The sequence below is a fragment of the Quercus lobata genome, chromosome 9 (genome assembly GCF_001633185.2).
Source record: "Quercus lobata isolate SW786 chromosome 9, ValleyOak3.0 Primary Assembly, whole genome shotgun sequence".
In the NCBI taxonomy this organism is placed as follows: domain Eukaryota; kingdom Viridiplantae; phylum Streptophyta; class Magnoliopsida; order Fagales; family Fagaceae; genus Quercus; species Quercus lobata.
Window position 1 is genome coordinate 45287190 of NC_044912.1, and position 18227 is coordinate 45305416.

Below are 18227 nucleotides of genomic sequence, written 5' to 3' on the forward strand. Positions count from 1 at the left end.
TAAATCATAAAGAAATGGCCAAAACATTCATAATAAATAATAAATCACAAAGAAATTATATATATTATCATTGGTAAGAGTTACACTTACACTAATTAGAGAAAGTCTCATTAGTCAAAGAGAGCATAATGATTTGCCTTAGGACAAAGTTTCATTAAACTAATATTAACATAGTTATATATTTTGAAAAAAAATTAACACTTAGATTACATGTTCTTAAGTTCTTAACAAACATGTCAAATTTCGTTCAAATTAGATATTATTCACTATTTGATCCATAAACATATTTTTTATGCATAATTTAAAACTAAAATTTAAAAATTTAATTGATGACGTAGTTATTATATTCAATTTTCTTGAAATTTTGCAAACATAAATTATATAATAAGAAAATGCAATGTAATAGTAAATTTGTCAAAATTCACAGTCAATAAAAAGATATATAAAGAGTTTGAAAAGTTTCTCTTTAAACTGTTCATTGCATTAGGGCTTTGTAATCGAAAGGCAAGTTTCAGGTTCCTGAGTATTGGTGGTGAGCAAAGTGACCATAACTCCATAACATCCAAAAATAAACCCCTTAAAGCTCTAAAATTATCACAATATCACCAAAAGTACTAAAATGACAAAAATATCCCTTAGTGAAAAATCCTCCAAAATTACCAACAGTAACCCAAACAAAAGCAAAAAACATTAGACTAAAATCACAACAGAATCCAAAGTTCAGCTGAAAGGCCTCTGAATCTCTTTTATTCAAAAAACTAAAATGTTACTTATGAAGAGAATCAAGAGATACTATCACCAATCAAATTTCTTTATGATTGGTATTTGGAATCTCTTGTTTCAGTTCAGCCAAAACATTACATGCGTTTGACGGATTTACAATAGTTGGGTCATTGTGGAGATGATGCAAATGTTGGAGATAACAAGCAGCATAACTGAAGTAGTCCAAATATTACACTTCATTTTCAGCCACTACCTTTATCTGAACGGGATTCTTGTTTCTCTTCCATATGTTGGTCCTTTTGAGCATACTTGTTGCTTAGAATCACTACTATCAGTAGCTTTATACTTGGATTACAGAGGTGAAGATGAATCCATTTTAGATACAGCTGGATGTGTAGGTGATGCACCAGCTGATGGAGAAGGCCGCAATTCAAAATCTTGGCATGGATTAGTCAGCGATGACAAGGTTGGAGGAGCAATTAAGGCAATGCCAGCTTTCTATTGTTCAGCCAAGATCTTCTGCAAGTACCTTGCATTTTCCTCTATGCCAGCTGAAGGGCCCTTTGGACCTCTCTGTGAAGGATATAGAAACAGTTCTCAAATATGCTAAACCATGATCAAACAGGGCAGGCAGCAATAAGAAGTTAAAATTAAAGCAACCATCTCAATGAATAATACATCAAATGACCTTAACCACAAAGTTAGAAGGTCCTCAAAACAAAGAATAACGTGTAGTACAAAGATGTTCATGGTATCATTTTAAAGATGTTCCAGACATCAGCATGTAAGTTTATGTTCCTAGACAAAGAACATAAAGTTTCCTCCAAGAAATAAAAGTTCGCAAGAAATATGTCATTGACACTGGTGCAGAAATATGAATGAGTGTCATAATGAAGGATAAGGAATATCATATATACCACTTTCTTAGAAATCTAGCAGCAGAACCATCAATTCAAAAGTAACTACATTTGCAAGAGAACTCCCACGATTTGGAGAAAACTGAAGTTCAACATGGAAAGTAAAATTAAAAAAAAATAAATAAATAAATAAAACCCTAAAACCTTAGTTTATGTTTATTATTATTGTTGATGTTGAGATATCAGGTCTGTGAGAGTTGGAGAGTTGGAAATTAATACCCGGAAACCTCTATGTGAGGACTTGACACAACATGTTGGGATACCACCCTAACTTGCAAGTTTAAGTCAATGGGTTTAAGACCAATAATGTTACATTAACTACTCATTTTTTTCACTACCATCTGATGTGGGATTTGACTACTTAACCAATAATCACTCACATGTAAATATTTAAACAAATCTCCCCTTCACATGTGAGTCTTCTACCACACCAAGGTATCATATGAAGGTGGAAATGAGATTAAAAGCAATAAGGCTTCCCTCTGAATTTTAGCCTCCATGCTTGACAATAGAATAATTAAAGCTATTGAAGTATTATGTTTTTTTTTTTACTTATGGAAAATAGAAACCAGGTGTGTTATATGGTAAAGCAAATCCCTCCCAATGTTTATAGGTACATAATTATTTTGATTTCCATTGTATCATTTTTGACCCCTTCGTGTATTTTTGCATGAAGTAGACTTTTTCCAATAATTTTTTTCTTACCTATAAAAAATAAAAGGTGTGTTACACGGTAAAGGAGCATTTGTCTAGCACATGGACATATCTAGTGAGTCACAAGTAGAAGAAGCGTAAAGGGAAAGAAGGAAATTTACAAAGGCAATACAAGTTGAGCAAAAGTGGGTCCAGAGTCCAAACATGAATAATATCACACTGCTATAATTGCAGGTATCACTCCAAAGAGTTTTGCTGGTGAAATAGGATGGAAGCTTCGGAAACTTTTATTCTCCCTTAAGTATAAGTTACACATGCACCCCATAGGGTCTTGAACCCTCAATATCACCCTCTCTCTATTCTTATAGGGGAAGGGGTGTCATTTGAGCAATAGCTCATTGACAACATAAGCTGCTAAAAATGAATAAATGAGATGTTTATACTGATATGGTCTATAATTTCTAACAGATGATGATTATGATAAGGGTGAACAGAGGCATCACTTTATTTCCACTTTTTTGTTCCTTAGCTTCTTTTCTCTCGGGCGTATACTTGGCAAATCAGTATTTCTGCATAGACATACAACAACACAGGCTTAATATGAATGGTAGCTGATTGCAAAATTTACACTTAATTCAGTAAATATATGTAAGTACCTGTAAGTGGCTTTTCACATGATAGACGGTCAAACCTTCAACATGCATATGCTTCAATACGCCCTTTGGAGTAGCCTCTACATTTCAGATCAAACAAATCAGACCTACACGCAATAGAAAGACAATAGGACTTTCAAAGCTTTCATAACAGTTGATAAGATAGCAAATATTTTGACATACTAAAAACATAACAATACCACTAAAAAAAAAACCTCAGCCCCATCAGGTGACAGCTTGCACAAAACATGCATGGAGTGGCATAACCTTCAAGTGGCTAACCAGGGAGATGGCTGACTTGAAAGATCATCAAGAGTTGGCACCACAGAGTGACAACTTTGATTACACATCAATCCTATGGCTGGTTTTGTTGGTACTTGTGGTTTTTCATAAATTTCCTACATATTGCACAAATAATCCCTCCCCCAAGATTTTATATTTGACTCAAAAGGAAAGACCATATCTCATTCATTCTGTTCTTTTGAATTGTAATAAAAGTTTGGCGATAATGCCAGAAGTTAATTTGTTCGAACAATCAAGTCATATTTGATTCAGCACCATGAACTATCAACCTTACCCTTTACATGGTACTTTAGTCAGCATATATACATTTAATCAGAATGTAAGTAGTGGCAATCGCAAGAGACTTACTTCAAGCTGAGGATTTTCTCCATGGTCAGTGATAGTTCATCAGACAAAAACTGTAGCTCCAGTTGCTCTGTAAAAATGTCGCTTGCACAACTTACACTGTGAAGGCCATCTAATTTTAGAAGCATCTCCAGAAAAATTAAGAAAGTCTATCATATGAACCTCTGAATTCTTCTCATCATATAGATTGTCTAAATCCCCACTAATAACTAATGGAGCTTTTGAATCATGTGCAGAAATAGACTGGTTGAAGGATGGAGGATGTGGAAGAGATGGGAGATTTCCAAGCTGCCAATGGCTTTCAGAGCTTAAAGAAGAAGACTGGTATAAGCTGAATCAGAACATGGATGAACATGAAAATGTGCTCTTAGAGTTTTGGACATAAGAACTAGGAGACAGAGAACTATTTGATCCAGATTTCAAAAAATGCTTTTGAGGCTGGACAGTAGATGCTCAGGTATGAGTAGGAGAACTAAGAGATTTTGTTCAAATGAAAGGCGATGGATGTGAAAATGAACACTCACTAGCAGATAAACTCTTGTATTCTGAATCTCTGATTCATCAGTCAAAAAATTATTTACTTAATAGTCGGTAGCATAATATGACTGACTCCACTAGTGGCCCCATTTTATTAAGATACTATTGCGATTCATGGTCTTAAAAAGCAGCTGAACCTTCATCCACCTGTGAAATCAACAAATGCGATATGTCTTAACTCAGTAGAAAGCTTAAAATTTATAAATTACTTTGAGATACAAGGATTACAATTTAAAGGCTTCATTGGGTTGAATATACATGAGGGATAGGTACTTTACAAAGAAACAACACCAGGTCAAAGCAGAAACAAGAAGTCACATACAGTCTACATCTCTATGAAATTTTTCTTTCTTTCTCCCCAAAGCAGAAAGAAATTTCAGTTCAAAGACAAGAATCAGCTACAGTACTTCTTTTAATAGAGTCATTTGGTATCCCCACGATATTGGCTTATTTAGACAAGTAAAAACTCTCAACCTGTTACCGTTTCATTTTAGTGGCAGAGAGTGGTCAATCCACAAAGTAAACCACTGAATTGAAAGCCAAAGGAACCATGTCAAATTGAATTCATTTTTTTTTTTTTGATAAGTATGTCAAATTGAATTCATAAACAAATGGGTACAAAGAAACATGTCCAAGACCTACAAAACAGACCACCAGTTGAGTGATCAGCCAGATGCCATCCGGTAGCACCAGAAGAAATCATGTTATAATAAAATCAGTCCAATTACTTAATTGATACATGTAAGAAGTGGTTACGATTAGTCTTAAAAGCTTAAGTCATGAAAAGGTGGGCCAACACTTACACTGTAGAATAATCATGTTACACATACTAACAATTTCATGGATAATATATTTATTGGTTAAAAGAGCAAGGATCACAACAAAATCACTAGACTGAGAAATTGCTATATTGTGCTCAGCTACAAGTCAGCAGTGCTAATAGCAAGCCACATCAAAAACCCTTTCCTGGTCACAAAATAAAAGAGTAAAAAATTTACACATTCATTACAGTAGTTAATGTTTAGTTGATACTTACTGGACCAAATCTGGAATGGCACAGATTGGAGTTTAACTGAAACCAACCAGCTCATTTGTGATCATGTTATAAAGCAGCAACACATACAGAACCATTAAACAATCCATGTGCGGCTTCTCCCAGTGACCACAACAGTTACATACTCGACAACCATAACTGTCTATGAAACCACATTTTTGTCAGAAATATAATCGAACAGCTTACGAGCACTGAAAATATGTTTACATTTCCCATAGAAGTCAATCAAAGTAGTCCTAACAAAGAGATCCCCTTCAACCTCGCACCTCAATGCCGACCCATGAAGGGCACTCCCTAGGCTAACCTCACACTGGGTGGAACGAGCTTTAATGATTGATGGGTAGGTGTAGCTGTCAGGCACACCAACCTCTCTCTTCATGCGAATGAAGAGCGAAACAACGTGGATGAAATGAGATTTTTGAGAATAAACTCTAATGAGAGAGTTCTAGAGAAACCTACTGGGCCTGCGAACACGGTTGAAGATGGAAGTGGAATAGGAAAGAGTGGAGAGAGAGAGGGAGAGGGAGAGGGAGAGGGAGATGAAAAGGGTGATGAGGCCTTTACAGATGATGTGAGCGGATGTGGAGAGAGCTCTTGCAAATACAAGCTCTGAGGAGAGTTGGGATTGAATTTAAATTGAAGGAGGTGGAGGTGGTGGCGGTGGCTTTGGGAAGGCTACTGCTATTGCTACTGACACTGGGGAAAGAGAAGCAACAGCAAGAGAGAGAGAGTATCGACAAGAGACACTCATCTCTTTGCCTTCTCGGTTTTTTATCTTTAGCACATAATAATAATGGTAATTACATGAAATTATATATATATATATATATTATTTATTTATTTATTTATTTATAGTGTCATTTTAGTTTTTAATGTTAAATATTATTATCTTCCAAGTGAAACATTAATAATTTAAAAAATACAAAATAAAAAGACTAGCACTTGCAAGTTGCAACTCAAAATGGAAGGCATGTGTGAGTTTGGTGGTCGAGATTTGGCTCCTCTTATTTTCTTGTGGTAACTGTAGTTAGTGTATGGGTCTATCTCTCCTCTCGGTCACTCTCTATTGTCTTTTTTCTTTAATTTTTCTTTTTGTTTAACGATATGGGTCTCATTTTGTTTCAGTTTGTATCCGTTTGATGATTGGGTTTTTATTGTTAAGAATAAAGCTTGATGATTTTTCTTGGGTTTGAAAATTGGGGTTATTGGGTATGGCATGTGATTGAACGAAAAGTTGCCTGCTTGTTTGTAATTGGTGTGTGCATAAATCTCTTGCCTTTGGCATTAATTGAGAGTAATAAGAAATCCATGTAAACTATCTTGGGTAGCCATGACTGATTTAAAAGCGTAATGTAAGTTTGGTAGTCATGAGGATCATAATTGCCATTTGAAATGAGCTTTCATGCTTAATTGCTTCTTACTAGGATATCCACCCCCCTTCGCTTATATGGACAATATGGATAGAGATATGTAACCACAGATTTAATGGTTTTGAGTTATCAATTCTTGAGCAAAAATCTTTATTTTTGTTGTCATTGTATGAGTATTCTATTGGTTTTGGTAGTGTTCGTATCCCTTCCTTTGTAGACTTGGTTAATAATTTGAATTTTGGCTTGTAATTATTTTGAAGGAGTCTATGTATGCTGTTTGTATATAGATTTCATCGTTTCCTAATAAAGCGTGTCACTTGTGAAATGAAAAAAAAGGCTTGCGGAAGGTACTCTTATCATCTCTTTTGACGGTCTGGTTTTTGTGTTTGCGGGGATATTGATTATTATAGAACTCGTGTTATTGATCATATCCATCTTCTTGCATTATCTGCCTATTTACAGTTGACCTCAACTCTCTTCTAGTCTAGCCAAAGATCTGTGAAAAAGGTCTAAAGTGGATTTCTTGTAACTTCTTTTCCATATATATTGTATAAGCTTCTTTTTAACCTTTTCCCTGTAATTTTTCCTTTCTTTTAGGGGTGTGTATGGGTCGGGTTGGGTCGAGTTGAGGGGATTTTTTGACCCAACCCACCATGGTGGGTCAAAAATATTCAACCCAACCCAACTCAACCCACATGAGTCGGATTGAACCCATGGGTTTGACAATTTTTTTTTTATTATTATTAAATTGAGTAGAAAAAAAATATAAATATTAATATATTAAAAAAACCTAAAGATTAGTATCAATGTAACTTCTTAAAAGCAAACAACACTAATGACTAAACAACAATAGTAATTTATTAGAATTTGTATGAACTAATTGGCTTGTATATAGAATAGGAAGAACTGGTTATTTAAAAAAAATTATTAATTATATAATATATTATTGTGGGTACCTAAGGCATGCTTGGCAACGTCCTAGGCATGCTTGCAACGTCCTTGGCCGACCCAGGCATGCTTGCAACCTTTGCGTCCCACATCGAAGGAAAACCCCCCCACTTTCTGCCTTATAAGCTGTGAAGTAAAGGGAGTAGTGTACCACCAAGTCTCTTGTGATCACAAGAGACTTGGTGGTATACTACTCCCTTTACTTCACAGCTTATAAGGCAGAAAGTGGGGGGGTTTTCCTTCGATGTGGGACGCAAAGGTTGCAAGCATGCCTGGGTCGGCCAAGGACGTTGTCAAGCATGCCGAGGACGTTGCAAGGCATGCCGAGGATGGCCTAGGACATTGCAAGCATGCCTAGGACGTTGCCAAGCATGCCTAAGCATGCCTTAGGTACCCACAATTATATATATATAAATATATATATATATATATATTTATATATATTAAATTAGTATTAGTAGGAGGAATCGAGGAAATGCTGCTCTACAGTTGGTTTTTTTTTTTTAAATTATTAAATATATAATATATATTTAAATATATATATTATATATATAAGTTCCCTACAGTTGATTTAAAAAAAATTTAAATATATAAAAAATTTTAAATATATATTAATTATTAAATATGGTTGGTCAAGTCGGGTTTGGCGGGTTTGTAATTTTATGATCCAAACCCAACCCGAGCCGCTATAAATTTTTTTTTTTGTAACCCAACCCAACCCTCCAAGCCTTAAAAACCGACCCGACCTGCTGGGTTGGGTCAGGTCGGGTTTGGCGGGTCGGTGGGTTTCTTGCACACCCCTACTTTCTTCTTTTACAGGGTTTTCTCAACTGGTTACCATAGAGGCATTAGTATACCAGAAAGACTACAATTACCAATATAGTGTTGCCTACGCATTAGCTCGTGAGGCTAGAGATTTTGAGGAGTTTCGGGCTTGGTTCAAAGAAATGCTTGAGGATATTGTAATCTCATATGTTGTCTTTCAATAAAATTTCTGTCTTGATTCTCCCCAAAAAAAAAAAAAAAAAAATTGTCACGTTTGTTGTTTTGGGTTGAATAGAACTCTTGTTATTATGAAATTTTAATCAAAATGTACATTTTAATAAAAAATTTCTTCATATTTGGATCATTGCCCAAATTGATTTTCAATGAAGCTTCTTAAATTCAAAATTTACTTTGTACCATAGCGTGTGAAATTTGAAAGAATCTGTAAGCGGGAAATTTTTATAAAAAAAATGTACGCAAGAATTTTTTTTTTTTTTTTGGAGGAAGTGTAATCAAGAATTTTTTTTTTTTTTGAGAATCAATACAAAGAAACTTTATTAAATCAACCAAAGTCTGTTACAAGAACATGATGAAGTTGTGGTGGAATATCCTCCATCCACACTATAAGAGCATCAACGTGTCTAGCGTACTGAGCTAAATTATGGGCTAGAGAATTACTCGATCTGTGGGTGTGCGAAAAAGAAATACAAGAAAAACTTTCAAAACTCTGCTTAATAGATGAAATCAAATGGCCAAAGGAAGTAAAGGACTCCTCCTCACTTCGTAAGGCTGAAATAATAAGCTCCGAATCTCCCTCGACAATAACAGAGGGTAGATGGAGTTCAAGAGCGAAAGAGATGTTTGATAATAAGGATAATGTCATTAATATTATTTCCAAACTTAGTAGAAGTACTGATAAAACAATCAATTGTAAAAAGAAAACAAATGAGATGTTAATTATTATTATAGGGTAATTGATAACAAAATAGAGAATGAGATACAATGCATAATAAGAAACTAAGGCCACGAGAGAAAAAACGGATACATTGTGAGAAACTTCAAGTTACAAAATTATTATTAAGGTAAGAAGCATAATTCTGTTTCAATTTGTTCAAGCTTCAAATTAAAACCACAAGGCGGCAAAGTTCACCATTCAACCCAGCACATTGCTCTTCAATCTTGTGTCTAAGCTGACTGGCAAGGATCCAAAGGAAACCCACATAGTCCGGGATTATTGGCATAACTATCTGCTGTAATTGAAGAATTTGGACCAAAGTAGGGGACTGGTCCTGTCAAAAGATTGTTTGCCACACTAAATTGTTTAAGCCGAGCAAGCAGACTCAATTCTGCAGGAATCTGACCTGTCAACCTGTTATGGTCGAGTTTTAGAACATTCAAGTAAGTACAATTGGACAGGTCCTCAGGGATTTCTCCTGAGAAATTGTTAGATGAGAGATCAAGAGATGTCAGAAATCCACCTAGGTTGGAGATATTTTGCGGAATATTTCCAAAAAGTTTGTTGCTGGAAAGATCCAAGCCTGTTAAGCTTGTGCAGTTCTTAATGGCACCAGGAAATTGGCCACTAAGTCCCATATCCGAAAGCCGGATATTCAAAACCTTGTTCTCATCAGGGTGCCAACACTCAATCCCAGTAAATTTACAGATGAAGCCTTCAGTATTGTTGTTAAAATTCCATGAAGTGTTCAAATAACCATAAGGATCTTCAAGTTCAGCCTTAATACCTTTCAAGCAATCTATATCACTTTGAACACCAAAGCTCAAACCACAACTAAGCAACAACCAGAGAGAAACAACTACAAGAACAGTAAGAGGCCGGCCATTCAGAACCATTTTCATCAAGAGCCAATAAGAACGAGCTACGGATTTTTTTTTTTTTTTTCTTTAAATCACTTGGAGATTACTATCAAATGTACGTCAGAGTGCTCAAAATACTGAAATCAAAAACAACCAAAGCCTTCATAGCATCATCACCTGAGACAGAAATCAAGAAAAACAACAACAAAAAAACCCCAGTTCAGCTTTCTACGAATTTTTAAGCATACCCAGCTGAGAAAAATGATAACAAAATAAAACCAAAGCCCAGTATTTAAGTATTATTGCTCAGTTTTTAATGTTGTGGAAGGACGTATTTGAGTGTTATAAAAATACGTATTAAAAGTTTTATTGTTGTTTAAATATTGAAAATTGTTGTTTAAAGCATGTAACCAAAGAATCTCAAACTCAGAGTATGCAACAAATGTAGGAAGAAAGCATAAAACTTTGAGCTACCAGTTTGAGTTGACTCGTTCATCGATCAAAAGAAGTCAATATTGACAATATATTCATCCAAAAAAAAAAAAAAAAACGCTAAAAGTAGAAGTAAATTTGCGAGAGAATACAAAAGTAAGCTGAGATTGAGGTTTAAGGAGGCTTACCCGGAAAAATAAAGGAAACCCAGAAAAGGGTTTTTGAAACATGGCAATCTTTGGTTTGAAAGGATGGGATGGATATGGTTTGAATATTTAAACGCAAGTATTAGAGGGAGTAAATTGATGAAGGTAAAAAAAGAAAAAATAAAAGTTGTGATGTGAAATTCAACCATATATAAGCAGAGTGTGAACTGAGATAGCTTTTTGAATTTGTAAGAGAGTAGACGAGGAGAGACCAGTAAAGAGGTTGGGTTGGGTTTATCTTCATCATCATCAAGTTCGGGTCCAAGAAGGTAGGCCATTTTGTCAAAGTTCAAAGGCGACTATTCGGTGCTTGACTTGCTTTTGCTGAAAGTTAGTAAGTTGACCGTGCAATTCACGGATAATTTTGTGGTATTTGATGATTATTTCTTTTTATCGCCTACTCACTAATCAACATAAGTCTAAAAAATTTTGTGATAGGACTTTATCATACCTACAAAATAAGCACAGATTTTTTTATCTTTATTATTATTTTTTTAAAAAAGATATTGCTATTGTGTTCATCCTTATAAGAATTTAAGTATAGATTAAATTTTCATTATTTTTGACAATTTTTCTTTGATTCCTTTATAATTTATATATTGTGTTAGTTTAAATGAATTTTTTTCAAGCTTTCAGAGAATAGACTTTAGATAAGATGTTCAACTTTTATACGCCAACCATTGATTGTAAGTCTTGTACATGGAACAAATAGAGATAAGAAATTAAGAATATGGTCTATTTTGGTCGGCCTTAGCTTGATTTGTCTAGACTTCAATTTTCTCTCTTGCCAAAAGTCTGACTTATTTTAGGCGGAAGTTTTCTTGATTATTACTTGTATACAAAATTCTAGGATAATTAAATTGGAATAGGTCCTTTACTAACCTAACCAATTGAAATAGGATGTAATTTCTTCCTTGCGAGAAAAATTAAACACTCATTTGATGTAATAGGAGAATATGGAATTTGACAATGTATACACTGGGGTTTGTTCTTGATGTTGTGAAATTGCTATAAGTACTAAAAACTCTAGTTTGATTCGTTGGCAAGTCATGTTCTTTAATCGTGAAAAGTATAAAATGGAAAACTTTTATATTCCTACAATAAATGTTTTGGAGAGAAAATTGTTAGCCTCCTCATCCCATTGGGACCCCCCTATATATACAAAGGAAAAAATGTCCAATATTCCTAAGTGTGACTTAGTTACGTGGAATTTTGTGCAATTGTGCCTAGATTTCTTTTAAAATTTTAATTATAATTTTAAACTCTAATTTGTTGATTTTTATATGATTTTTGTGGTTTGATTTTGATTCAGTAAAGACATATTAGCCAAAAGAAATGAAGGTAGAGTTATTAAAGAAATTTGTACTTTCAAATTAGCAATTACAGATGACTAATGTTGCATTGTCATTTGTGGTTGTGGTATGAATAAGTGGTATGTTGTTTGGGCAACTAATTGAGGCAAAGTAATTAACCATATTAAAAGGGATTAGCAACTTTTCCTTTCTCCTTAACTATTTGTGGTATGTATATGCCTTTTTTCACATATGCTCAAGTGAAATACCCATTAGGATTTCCCTTAATTATGATAAACATATTAATTTTTTTTAAAGGAAGTTCTATATTTATTAAATGATATATATATATATATATATGTCGAGGGCCATGTAGCTGAATTGGCATCTCCCTATACACAAAGTATCTGGGGTTTAAGGGAGAAAATGTTCAAATTGCAGGAATTAGGGAAAAAATGTTCAAGTTGCTAGATTAGTAGTATATTGTAATTATTTATAAATAAATAAAAAAAGATATAGATATATATATATATATATATATATATTGTTTTCCTTGAACTAAAGCAGTTGCGATGGAAGTGTGGAGTGGATGGTTTTTTTTTTAGTCCTCGAGTATTTTGGATTGTTTCAAATGAGTAATGGCTCCTCTTAGGCTCTTAAAATTTTTGGTGTATTGTTTTTGCTATCTATAACTTTGATTCTTCTTTACCTAATAAAGTTTGGAATTTTCTGTAAGTACATTTTTTCTTCAAGAAAATGAATAGAAATCTCCCTTCATGTTCATGCTCATGTTAATGTTCATATTTGTATCTTTTGCAATACTCAATAAGTTGTTTACTCATTTTGTGAATAATCAATTGTAGTTAAGAAAAAAAATTATAAACACAATACTGTTCAATTAAACTAACATGAAAAATTAAATCTATTAGATTAAAAAAATGGACATGAAAATGAAAATGAAAATGAAAATTGCACAAAAAATTTCTTAAATAGAATTAAAATAATTTTTACTCAATATTGTTTATCAAGCAATCATGTACTAACTAACAACATTCCAAACATTACATGCATAATGGGGTGATAAAATGGTTGTTCAGTTTATTTAAGAAATGTGATCTAGCTAATAGAAATTAAAAAAAAAAAATACAATAACTTTCATGCATAGTCATGAATTATACCTTTAAATATATCTTATGCATTTTATGAGTTTTATTTTATATAAATGTATTTCATAAAATTAACAAAATTTATCATAAAACCCTTCATTGTATTTTTTAAAACCATTACATAAAAATGAAAGAAGGTTTTTTTTTTTTTTCCCAAAAAAATTTTCTCTAGTCAAAATATTTACCAAAAAAGATCATACCAAAAAAAAAAATCGTGCAACGCATAGGCTAATAATCAGTCTATATATATAATTACAGCAAAAATTGAGAGAAAATCCAATTAGATTCTAAATTGGATTCCAATTATTGTCTAATTTTGCACCACATGTCCAATTTAAGGTTTAAAAAAAAAAAAAATTGATTTCCAAATACCGATGGACTTACCATTCCAAATACATTGCAATATACTAACTTTTTTTTTTTTTTTATGAGATAGTTTTTGTGATGAGATAGTGGCTCCTAAAAAAGGGCCATATATGGGACTGTGATTTCATGAACAACGATTAATTTTAAATAGAGTGATGGTAGGTAGCTATACATACATACATACATACATACATATATAGCCAAAACTAAGAGAAAATTTAATTAAATTCTAAATTGGAGTCTAATTTTGCACTACGTGTCTCATCTAATTTTTAAATTTGTGTGTCAAGTGAATTATTAGGTGCAAAAATCAAAGAGTCTAAAATCAATTAGACTCTAAATTGAATTTTAATTGGAGTTCAATTTTGTGCCATATATCCCATCTAATATTTTAATTTTTGTAGCAGGTGGATTATTTGGTACAAAACCGAAGAGTCTAGAACCAATTAGATTCTAAATCACACACACACACACACACACATAATTGTGCTTGTTTTTAAATGTACATGTGCATATGCTCGGGGTTACAAACTACTTTTATTAAATGAATGTATCAATCTTTAAACACAAAATAGAAAAATAAGTAGGAAATTGATTTATTACCTTGTTGACATGACACTAATTATATTCATTATCATGTTAGTTTACAAGATTTTTATAATATAATTGGTAATAACTTTAACTTCTTAAAAAAATGATAATGTAAAAAATTGACATTTGGCTTTTTTTTTTTTAATTTCATTTTAAAATTAGGTAAATAGTATGTTTTTTAGATGATGTTCATGAGCACTTTAACTAAAAACTCAAGACTTAAACCCCATTTGGTTGCCAAGAAAGCAGAGGAAAATAAAAGAAAAGAAATTTTCAATTTTTGCTAATAAAATGACATCTCATTTACTTATGGAGATGCAATTAATATATTTTCAAATATTTTATTTTATTTTCTAATTAAGGACACGTGATAATTCAAAGGATAGCTTAGATGGTATAAAAATATTATTTTGATATTACTATTAGATACATCAATTCTTTTCATTTGCCACTTAATAATAAGGATTATTTTGACACAATACGAAAAGTTTAGAAACAAAATTGACACGTTTAAGATGTTAAAAACCATTTTGATACATAGTCCAACTGTACAAGTGTTAAAGACTAAAACGGTAATTAAACACATTTTTTACATTTTTTTTATTAAAGATTAAATTCTATAAGAATGTGGTTTAAAACCCAAGTTTTACACCCTCCAAGCCCAACATGCCACATCATCTTATCATGTATTTAAAAATAAGAACAACCACACTCAATCAATTATAATACTCATTTGAAAATTCAACCAAATTGGGAGTTTATTAAGATATTATTAATTGTGGTATGATGTACTAAGTCTTAAATAAAAAGCTAATGTGATATCTCTTATTGGATGGTATAAAATATGAATTTTACACCCCATTCTTACCAAATTCAAACTCTTTTTATTAATATCCTCAAAATACTTTTTTTTATTAGCTGAATTTGGAAACTAATATCCTGTTTGGTTGTAAGGGAGATGAAAAGGAAGGAAGGGAGGAAAAAGTAAGGGAAGGGAAAGGGAAGAAGAGAGAGTTGTACATAGAAGGATTGCATTAAACAATTTCTTCAAAAGAAAGGTCTTCTTTGAAAATATAATGGGGCCATCTGAAGGATTGTGCTAAGAAAATGTATAGAACACAAACTTTTCTCAAAATTATGGGTTGTGAGAAAAGTATGAAACTTCATCAAAAAAGAAAAAAAGTATGAAATATTGGCCAATCGGTCAAATTGTGTATTCTCACTTTTTAATAGAAAAATGAAAAGTGAAAATGCTTGGGACCATCACAGCACATATTAATATAGAAAAAATTAATGAAAGAAGTAAAAAAAAGGCTAAATGCAAGGTTAGAGCGCCACTTGGCAAGACCTCATACACTCCCGTATGAGGTCTCTGCTTTTATATATATATTGATGATTGATGAGAACCAACCAAGGAAAGGAAACATTAATAAATAAATAAATAAAGTTATTAGAGTATTTTATTACTATCAGGAAAGGAAACATTAATAAATAAATAAATAATGTTATTACTTTATTATTACTATCAATTCCCCCGGGGGGGGGAGAGGGTATTTTAAAAGTCTTTTTTTTAAGAAAAAGGTAAGTGATCTATTATTAATGGAAAAAAAAAAAAAAAAAAAAAAAAAAAAAAAAAAAAAAAAAAAAAACTACAAAACAAAACAAAAACCAAACTCAGGGAAGATCCGACTGGAAAACAACATCCACATCCTCGAGTAAATCTTCTACCCATATCTCAAGATCTGCAGATAAAACTGCATTTTAGCTAAACAATGAGCTAATCTATTCCCATCCTTTCTAACATGCTGAAACAAACAACTTCTCAACATACGTCCAAGTCTTTTGGTTTCATCAATGATATGGCCAAACAGCAGAGGGCAGGGACCACTACACTTCAAGGCCTAAATAACATGAAGGAAGTCACCTTCAACAATAATGTTAAAGAGACTCAACTCCCTTGCAAAAATCACAACCCTTTGAGCTGCCAAAGCTTCAGCCATCTTAACTGACTGCACCCTTCCTAGATTCTAACATAGTGCCGCAATAGCTTGCTCGGACTGATCTCGACATACAACACCAATACCTGCTATACCTGAATCTTCAAAATAAGCAGTATCAAAGTTTGCTTTGAAGCAACCATTGGGCGGAGGAGACCAGTGAACCACAGGATGAGGAATAGATGCACCATGCTCCTGAGGATTCACATCCCAAAATTCCTTAACCAGCCGCCGAGCTTTATCACCCAATTCAAGTAGCGACCAAGAAGATTGATGCTCCTTCATCCAATTACGATGTTGCCATAAACACCATGCCACATTAGCGAACAAAGCTGCCCTAAAATTCGACCCAGAACTGAAGAGCTCCTCTAATAATTCAAAGAAAGTCCGACACTTCTTTTGAGTTAGTGACCGAAATTCTAGGAGCAACATCCACACCGACCTTGTCTGATCACAGAGCCATAAACAATGCATAATTGACTCAGTGTGCTCTCCATAACCATCATATTCCTTGCCAATAGGGAGATGTCGAGCCTTTAAGTTCTGTTTCGTGGGCAGAGAGTCCTTAGCAGCACACCAAATAAAATGCCGAATCTTATTAGGTACCCTCATCTTCCATATTTTCTTCCATACCAAACCATTACTACTCGAAGATGATGAACTGGGCATAAGAAGAGATTCAGCAAAGACAAGCATACGGTAAGCACTCCTAACACTATACTCCCCATCATTGGTCAGAGGCTAGGTCAGACTATCTTCTGCCCCATCCTCACATACTTAAATCCTCCTCACCAAGTCAGCCTCCCACGGAATTAAACAACTTGCAAGACGACTCGGGTCCCAAACTCTTGTATTAGGGAAAAACAAATCACAAACCCGCTGAACTGAAGAATCAGCTCTTGGAGAGATGATCTTACTATGATTCAGATTAGGCAGCCACCTATGTTGCCAAACATCAATCAGCTTTCCATCGCCAACCTTCCATATAGCCCCTTTTTCAATAACTCCTCGTGCCTAAAGAATATTCTGCTATGCATAAGAGCATTTAGGATGAATAGACGCCTCAAGAATATTACCAATGAGGAAATACTTAGCACTAAATACTTTAAAAAGGAGGGAGTCTTGTCAATGACAGAGATGCCACACCTGTTTAGCAAACAATGCATTATTGAACTTTTGGAAATCTCGAAACCCCATACCTCCAATTGATTTTGAAGAATATAGATAACTCCATTTAACCCAATGAATTTTTCTTCCATCATCATTGCCCCACCAAAATTTTCGAATCATGGCTTCAATATCTTTACGAAGGCCTACCGAAAGCTTGAAGACACTCATGAATAAGCTAGGATAGATTGGACCACTGCCTTAATCATAACCTCCTAACCAGCTTGAGACAACAACTTTTCCTTCCAACCTTGCATATGACCCCATATCCGTTCTTTGATTTAAGCAAAGCATGCCGACCTATTTCTTCCAACAAAAGAATGTAAAGCCAAATATTTCTCATAATGCCTAATAACAGGGACATCGAGGGCCATTTTGATAGCTTCTCGAGTTACTTCATTTGTATTCCTGCTAAAACAAAGAGTGGTTTTCTCCTTATTAATCACTTGGCCCGACGCAATCTCATAGTAAGCTAATAGCTCTTGAATTTTATTGCACTCTTCTAAAGTAGACCTACAAAAGATTAAGCAATCATCTGCAAAAAATAGATGAGTTAGTTTAGGCCCATTTCTACAAAGCGAGAAACCCTATATGTCTCCCTTTATTGTAGCACCTCGTAAAAGAGCATTCAACCCCTCAGCACAGAAAAGGAACAAATAAGGGGAAAGATGATCTCCTTGTCTTAAACCTCGAGATAGGACTATCATACCCTTTGGCTTCCTTTCACGAGGATAGAATACGAGACAGTGGTAATACACTCCATAATCAAAGCTACCCATGCACACGGGAAACCCATTTTAAAAAGAATTTTTTTCAAGAAACACCCATTCAACTTTGTCATAAGCATTGCTCATATCTAATTTCATAGCCATAAAACCTTTCTTCCCTATACAACTATTCTTCATATGATGCAAAGATTCAAAGGC

At 33.6% G+C, this 18227-nt stretch overlaps 1 protein-coding gene and 1 pseudogene across 2 annotated transcripts; both read right to left on the bottom strand.

The window, feature by feature from the left end:
- Positions 1-719: 719 nt before the first annotated feature.
- On the bottom strand, positions 720-4621 carry LOC115961845 (annotated as a pseudogene). Its single transcript, XR_004085323.1, has 6 exons — positions 4614-4621; positions 4270-4279; positions 3599-4209; positions 2951-3027; positions 2798-2863; positions 720-1296 (listed from the first exon to the last, which is right to left on the bottom strand). The product of XR_004085323.1 is annotated as a myb family transcription factor PHL6-like (transcript).
- Positions 4622-9197: 4576 nt separating this feature from the next.
- On the bottom strand, positions 9198-10995 carry LOC115960593 (probably inactive leucine-rich repeat receptor-like protein kinase At5g48380). Its single transcript, XM_031079534.1, has 2 exons — positions 10705-10995; positions 9198-10261 (listed from the first exon to the last, which is right to left on the bottom strand). Exon 2 carries the CDS (start codon positions 10124-10126, stop codon positions 9455-9457), a length of 672 nt encoding a protein of 223 aa, XP_030935394.1. The 5' UTR covers positions 10127-10261; positions 10705-10995; the 3' UTR covers positions 9198-9454.
- Between the last annotated feature and the right edge of the window lie 7232 nt (positions 10996-18227).